The 8,390-nt window shown below is 29.3% G+C and overlaps 1 protein-coding gene across 1 annotated transcript; it reads left to right on the top strand.

Moving 5' to 3' along the window:
- Positions 1-251: 251 nt before the first annotated feature.
- LOC132605395 (PAMP-induced secreted peptide 2-like) lies at positions 252-900 on the top strand. The gene has a single exon (XM_060318553.1). The coding sequence runs from the start codon at positions 405-407 to the stop codon at positions 669-671; it is 267 nt and encodes an 88-aa protein (XP_060174536.1). The 5' UTR covers positions 252-404; the 3' UTR covers positions 672-900.
- Positions 901-8,390: the final 7,490 nt, after the last annotated feature.

Here is an 8,390-nt window from a genome sequence, read left to right as displayed (position 1 = left end):
TGCTGCCCAAATTAGACTCTCCAGTCCACATTCTACAACATTTCTAAGCTGAACAGTAATGACATTTTTTTGTTCAAAATTAAGAAACTACCTGACAATTTCCTACATTTGATAAATCAATTCATCTAGCATTGCTATACTCACGTTGAATTTGAATAACAATTAGCCACCTATAGTGGTCAAAACCTAGCCCAGTCGTTAACTAGTATAAATTGGCATATGAATCAACATAACAAGAAATCATACAAGTACCAAACAAACTCAACTAGCAAGACAATTTAGTTTATTTGGAGGGTTCGTCGTGGTTCATTATTGTGCTAATATCCATCTCCTAAAACTACGAGTTTTCAGCCAGAGGGATTTACTGCACAAAAAACACCACTTTAATCTTTGTAATCTCCATCATGGTGAGATTTTTGAACCACATTTTGCTTCTTCTTTTGGTTACTTCGATTAATTTTTTGGCTTCTGAAGCACGTCCTCTCAATATCTTGAAGATTCACGACTCTGACCTTGGTTCTGGCTCCGGCAATGTGGCAACTTTTGATCAGTTAATCTTGGGTTCTATTAAAGATGGGCCTAGTCCTGGTGTTGGCCAAAAGTTTACAAACAGAGTACAAATACTTGGAGGAATTAAGGATTCAGGTCCAAGCCCTGGAGCAGGACACTAAGTTGTCACTGGCAATCATCAATAGTGGCATGAACTACTATAGTGTAATATTTGGCATGCCTTAAATTTTTATTAATATTGATTTGTTTCATTCTTTGCATATATAATGTTTTATTCTCTTTAAGCTAGGCAGATCTAGAATTTGGAGTATACGGGATTCTGAATTTGAAATTTATACATATGAAATTTATTATGTACACATATTTAGTAAATTTTTCAATAGATTTGGACCAAAGTTATTGGATCATGCCAAATTCGCACTTTCCATGCTAGCTACCCTGGCCCTGGCTACTTGTACGACTATACCAACTATTAATGCTAACTAGTAAATAGCCCACGCTCCGCACGCGATGTCCTGGGAAAGATACAATTTCTTTATTAAAAAAAAAAATACTTTAATTCATATCTCATCTTAAACATACTAATTCTCACAAAAAGACTACTTAAATAATTATTAGCATGCATATATTGGAAGCTAAACTTTGCAGAATGAAATACAAAATTTATTAGCAACACTGTCATTAGGAAGACCAGCTACTCATACCTTTGTCAGATGAATTTTAAAACTTTTAAATATGTTGAAATTTTATTTTAATTTTTTTGAATTTTTGGGTCAAATTGTGTTGAAATCTTATTCTTAAAGGATGTATATCTTGTATTTGAAATAAACAAAATTAAGAATTTAAAATAATTAAATTATTTAGAAATATGAACATAACTAAAACAACATCAAAATAACCAAGTCTATCAATTTATAAGTCCTTCCCAATTTCAACCACAAGCCATGCATGCGATATCACATGTACATATAGAACAAAGAGGAAAACCAAAAAAGAGAAAAGTGATAAATAGCTTATTACTTGTAGTTGTTTGTTAGCATGTTCTAAATTTAAAATGCGAAAATGGATGTGCTAACTCATTAACAAATTAAGTGATACCAAAATGATGTACTATTTGTCCATAAAATTCCAAAGCTAATTTAAGTTTACCAGTTCTTGAATAATTATTTTCCTGTCCTTGAATAATTATATCCGTAATTACTATTAACTCCAAAAGCATTTTACCCATTTATATTGATTTAGACCAATTTGATAGGAACAAATGAAAAAATAAGTGTTCCTTGCATCATACGTAAAATAACAGTTACAAAAAGTGATACCATAACTACATATTTTATATTATTTTAATATAGGAGCATAAAAATGAGAAATTATACTGCGTAGAGACAAGCCAAACTAATTAACTACCTTATCCTTCATAGACAGCTCCAGAAACTTCGAGTGATCACTTCATCTTCTAGTCACTTTATCTCCTGAATTACATAATCGAGGAAAATCAGATAAAGGAGAGAAATGGCCAAAATTAGGGGTCAAATACAAACTAATGTACCGGAGCAACAAAATAAGGATGATCCGTTAAAATACAAGCTTAGCTACTGTAAATTAATTAATCGGCAGTTTATCGAAATGAGAAAATTATATTCTTATATATATATATATATATATATATATATATATATATATATATATATATATAAAAGAGAAGAAGAGGATACAATGTGTTTTAAAAGGCAAAAGGCGTCTGTTCGCATTGCAAGCAACAATCAAGAAAAGGGGTAAAATTTCATAACAGATTCAACCATGCATTAATACTCATAATCATTGTATTTAATTTGTTATTTATTCAGAAGAAAAGTTGAATAACGGTTCAAGAAGAAAAACACTTACAATTTTGTGCTGAGGAGAGGACGAAAGATGATGAACACAGACATTAATATAAATTAATTAGTAGGAAATAAATAGTCTTCCCAAATTCCATATTGAAGTCACGAAAGAGCACAAATAGGAAAAAACCATAAGTAACCGTCATTCTGTGGAACTCAACCGTTTTTGTTTTTCAGTTTCTAAACATTAATAGCCAAAATGAATTAAAACATATAAAAAAGATTGAGAACTAGGGTAAATTGTCAAAAAAAAAATCAGAAAAAGGATAAATAGGAATGCTAGTCATAGAGAGATGTCACATCACTTTGTCTATTTCTAGCTTTATAATATATATAGGTATAGATTGTAGCAAATTATTTTTAGCAAGTTAAAAGGTTCCTTAGTATCGTTTTATACTAAGATTGTATAATGCAACCACAGGTGATATATCATTATATATATCTACTTTACATTTGGCCGTTTAGTGCCTTAATTTTTCAATTCGTGAATGATGACTTCAAAAATGAAAAAGAAATTTGATGGACCAAACCCATACCATAAACCATGCGTATGATTGAGTGATAATTGAGATAAAAGTGCATGATAGTATTTTCACGAAAGAATTGGACTTTCGCCGCATAATCAAATATATTCAAGTCATTGGATAAGTGACAAATCTGAAAAATAAACAGTTAGAAAACGTGTTAATAATGTTATATTAACAATAATAAATAAAGTTGTTAGCTTGAATTTTTTTTTTTAGATAAGTATCGGAAACTGATTGCTTATAATCATTTCCTACATCCGCAAGCAATTACTCCGTCCGTCCAATTTATGTGCATATTATTTGATCGGACATAAATTTTAGTATATAAACACTATTGTGAATCTTTTTTGACTATGCAATTTTATTTTAAAAATATGACTATATAGATACGACATATTGTATTCAGCCGTATATTTTTTAAAATTTTCCAAGTTTTAAAACTCGCTGCAAGCTATCTTACTTTGTTTCTTTCTCTTTTCCGATTCAGAAGATATCTAAGACTGCACCAATCTGAATTTAGTCGGGCTCTAATGTGAGTGCCGAACACCGGATGGGAAACAAAAAAAAAGTTCTGGTAGCTACGCAATTGTTTTTCTTTTGTTTTTTTTTATCTAAGCTGAGGTTACATTCACAATATTCATGAATGAGTTACCTCCTCCGTCCCATATTACTCGTTCTATTTCCTTTTTACACACCCTTTAAGAAATCATAAATAAATATTATATTATCCTTAAATTTCTCCAGTAAATTACATTCTAACCAATATTGGTTACTTTAAAAAATAATTAATAAAATAATTAATGTTAAGGACAAAATAGAAAAAAGTAATTAATTCTATCTTGATTTTGTAAATTGACAAGCATTCCCTCCGTTCACTTTTAGTTGTCCACTATTAATTTTGCACACCCCTTAAAAAAATTATGTATCTATATAATATAAAGCTAATCATAAACAAGGTGATGTGACACATCTCTATGGCCTAGAACACCATTTATCCTTTTTCTCATTTTTTTGAGATTTTTCTCATTTTAAAATTAATGTGTTATATATTAAAAATCAAAAAAATCACTCTCTTAATTCTATTAATTACACTCTTTCATTATTTTAATTGCACCTTTTCTTCTTCCTCTATAACAGTTTGTACACCTTAACCGTTGGTGCAACGTGGGATGGCTAATAATTGTTCATCTTAAACCACATTAAAAGCATTGTAGTGAGGATATATAAGTGGCATTGTCCCTTTTTCTATCTTTCATGTTCAACGTGTGTTTCCCCAAGGCCCTTCCCTAGCACAACATAATCCTATGGGATCTCTTTCGTGAGTTGAAGGCATGATATCAAAGTTTGTTATTTTCCATGTTGTTTTCTTTAATCCCTTTTTTCAGCTTTGCAGTTATTTTGTCATTTAAGTTGTACTTTTATACAAGTTCTAGAGAATTGTTTGATCAATTCAATACAAAGGTTTCTACGGAGAGTTTATGTATATATTTAATTTGTCTTTGGTTCATTTTAGCTATATATTCTATCATCATGTCATTATATTTTCAGAATAACCGTATCTGTTATGTTGCAGCAAGTTAAAAAGAAAATGCATCAATTGGCTAAAGAAGTTTTAGAAAGTACAGAGCAATATAGACTAAATCAAGTACCACTGCATGACCGGGTTCTTGTATGTTTCAAGAGGAGATAAACTAGATAGACTGCTTATATCAAACCACTCATTATGAATATGTCAAATATATCTCTTTGGATAAGCTTGTAGGTATTATTATTTAGGTATCAGAAGGCTTAATTTTACTTAATACGCATCATAATTCATATATGCACTCCTTTTGTATTTTAGTTTTAATTTCTTATTTGTTCATTATTTTATATAATAATTTTTTTTATTATTTTTCACTGGTGGTTGTGGAGATGATAAACAATTATCCATGATTAAAATGCAGAAAATGAAAGTTTCTCATCATGAGACATTAGTTGATTATTTTTTTCATTGATATTATTATTTCTCAAAACATTTAAATACCAGAAGGCTTGATCTTAGTTTTTGAAAATAATATCAACGAATATACTTTCTTAGACAAAGTTGATTGACAGAGGGAAAAAAAATCAAACTTAATGTGTCATATGAAAAGTTTCAAAATTTGGTCCCAATAAAAAAGAGTGAATTGTGCTCGACCAGCCTTTTAAAAAATCGAATAATCTCATTTTATTATATGATGAATTGTATTTTACATGAATAATTTGAATACGGGTTTATTCTCAATAATTCTAACAAGTCAAAGAAAACTGAGTTGAATTACCATGGCTATTTTTGAATTTATCCAAATATATGAGAGATTGAAACTTAAAAATTTAAGAATACGTTGAGATCCTTAGATATTTTAGGATAGATAACTTTAAAGGAGGTGCTAAGTTAATATGTTTTATCGCTCTTAGTGCATCAATCGGAGGTTATATTTTTTAGATTTGTATTTGCAAGTTCTTATCTAGATATAATTTATGTCTTTATAGTGAACTTAATTTATGATAAACTGTGACAGGTGGTGCTGGCTCTTTTTTCATTGATCGGAGGTTATATTAGTTAGATGTCGAACTTGCAAACTCCAATGTGAATATATTTTTCATAAAGTTTTTATTGAACCTAATTTTTGATAAATGGTAATAGGTGATACAGAAATTGAATACGAGATGATAAAAATATATCTTCTTAATGTACAACTAATAAAAAGTTAATTATATAATTTGTATGGCAATCAATAGTTTAACAATTTTACATTTAATTTTAGTTTTACCTTTTTATTTTTAGTATTCTCCTTGAATCCTTTTTAACTACCTAAAACTTAAATAAATTTCACTGGGAATGTATAATAAGGCATACTACGTAAAACTACCTACATAACGATACGTTACATAAAAATATATGTTTTAGATGACGCAAATGTATGTATTAACGTATGAATCAACTCTAAATGCATGTTGTTTATGTATTTATCTTTCTCAATAGAAAATAATGAGAGCATTTGAGTTCTTTATTAAATCAAGATGTCTAATATAATACACACGAAAATAGATGAAATGAAAATAATTAATAATAGGGAGTATATATTTTGGCTTATTGCTTATAATTGCATTATTTCTTAGTTGTTCAGTGTTGAACGTGCTGGACTGGATATTCTTCTTTCATTTGATACCAATCTTATGAATATTATGAAAACAATTGATAGTGTTATTGTTAAAGTGTATAGGAAAAAAAAATCTAAAAGTAAAGATTAATTATTTTAAATTAAAAATTAAAGCAACAATCATTATCTATCCTTACTTTAATTTGTTTAATGTCCGTGCGAAGCGCGACAAATTCACTAGTAATAAATGAAGTGCATATTTTATCATGATACCCATATTAATTGGTGTATAATTGTATTGAATTTGGAAAATGATTTAGAGTGAGTAATTAATGCTAAGGGCAAAACAGGAAAAAACAAATTATTTTTCCTTTGATATGCGAAAGTGGACAAATAAAAGTGAAAATCTATTTTTGGAATAGTAGACAAATAAAAGTAAAAGAAGGGAGTATTTTGGAACGAATATCTTTAGTAATGTGGACAACTACTACGAGATAGAGTAAGTATAAGCACAACCCAAGCAATGGCACCACGTGTCATCTTCGAGTAACTGCCAATTCCAAGTCCCTAACTCTAAAATTAAGAAATGTTACTAACCCTTGCACTTCCATTTCCATCCATTTCAGTCCCCATCAAAACTCCCACACGTAAATCCCTGTCAATCTTCATCATCCAATCCTCATAGTTAAAAGCTTATAAGATCACTCAACTTTGTGTAATTGGTCATCAAAGTCACTCAACTTTAGGTAAATGGCCTCTATAGTCATTCAACTTTATTTTGTCTTTCACAAGTCACTCAACTTTTGGTAATTGACCTCCACAGTCACTCAACTTTGGGTAATTGACCTCCATAGTCACTAAACTTTGGGTAATTGGGCTCCATAGCGAAAAATATAATTTCCGATACATATTTAATGACTCGGAAGTTATAATTTTTTTTTAAAAAAGTATCTTAAAATCAATAACTAAATTTATTTATTTAGGATCCAATTCATCATAATTAGTGCATACAATACTAAAGTTAGGATATTATTCGTCATTACATAAAATAATGAATTTAGGCAATATACCTCAAGTAATATTGCAAGGCATAAAATTCTATCGAATTAAACAAGTGAGCCAATAAACCCAATTAGTTGCATTGTCAGCAACAACAACTGAAGTCTACAAAAATTTATTGAAACAACACTAATAACAACCGTAGAAGATTTAATCATTTGACAAAAAGTTAATACCAATATCAACTGTTACTTGTTGATATTAACAATTTAACAAATCTCAGTTTTTATTGCTGACAATACGGCTGATTGGGTTTATTGGTTAACTTGTTTAATTTGATAGAATTTTATATTCTTAGCATAATCTTTTTATTATTTATGTCTTGCAATGTTACTTGAGATATGTTGTCTAAGTTCATTATTTTTATGTATTAATATTAAGATCTGTACAAACTGTTAATATCAACATGGAACAATTGATATTGGTATTAACTTTTTGGTCGGATGGTTAAATCTTCTACGGTTGTTATTAGTGTTGTTTCAGTAACTTTTTATAAACTACAGTATTTTTTGCTGACAATCCGGTTAATTGGGTTTATTGGTTCACTTGTTTAATTTGATAGAATTTTAATTTCTTAGAATATTTTTTATGCCTTGCAATATTACTTGAGATATATTGTCTAAGTTCATTATTTTATGTATTAATGATGCATAATATCCTAAAGTTTAGTATTATATATTCTAATTATGATGAATTGGATCCTAAATAAATAAAGTTAATTATTGATTTTAATTTTTTAAGATATTTTTAAGAAAATTATAACTGTGACGTCATTAAATATGTACTAGAAATTATATTACAGGCTAAATAATTGTGGAGACCAATTACCCAAAGTTGAGTGACTATGGGAGTCAATTACCCAAAGTTGAGTGACTTTTGGAAGACAAAATAAAGTTGAGTGACTATAGAGGTCACTTACCCAAAGTTGAGTGACTACGGTGGCCAATTACCCAAAGTTGAGTAATCATATAAGCTTTTAACTCTCAATCCTCATCATCGCCGTCAATGGACACTCCACAACCGAAAACGTGGTGTTGTGCGGCGGTGGAGTCATCAGAGTTTGCATCGCCTACTTCCTATAAAGAAAGGTGTTGTCGTAACTCTAATTAATAATCCTCGGTCCAAAAAGAATGACACATTTCTATATGTAGCAACGACTTAAACTCTAAAATTCCATTTTACCCTTAATAAAACGATTTTAGTCATGAAGATTTCTTTAGCTTGTTTTACACCATAATATTCAAAGTTTTTCTTTTTTCTTAAATTTTGTATCCAGTTAAATACAT

This window comes from Lycium barbarum, chromosome 8, assembly GCF_019175385.1.
Source record: "Lycium barbarum isolate Lr01 chromosome 8, ASM1917538v2, whole genome shotgun sequence".
Lineage (NCBI taxonomy): Eukaryota > Viridiplantae > Streptophyta > Magnoliopsida > Solanales > Solanaceae > Lycium > Lycium barbarum.
Note: the sequence above shows the minus strand (reverse complement) of the source record. Positions and strands in the feature narration are given on the sequence as shown.

Coding starts and splice junctions, on each gene's coding strand:
- LOC132605395 (XM_060318553.1), top strand. CDS start 405: ATGGTGAGATTTTTGAACCACATTTTGCTTCTTCTTTTGGTTACTTCG.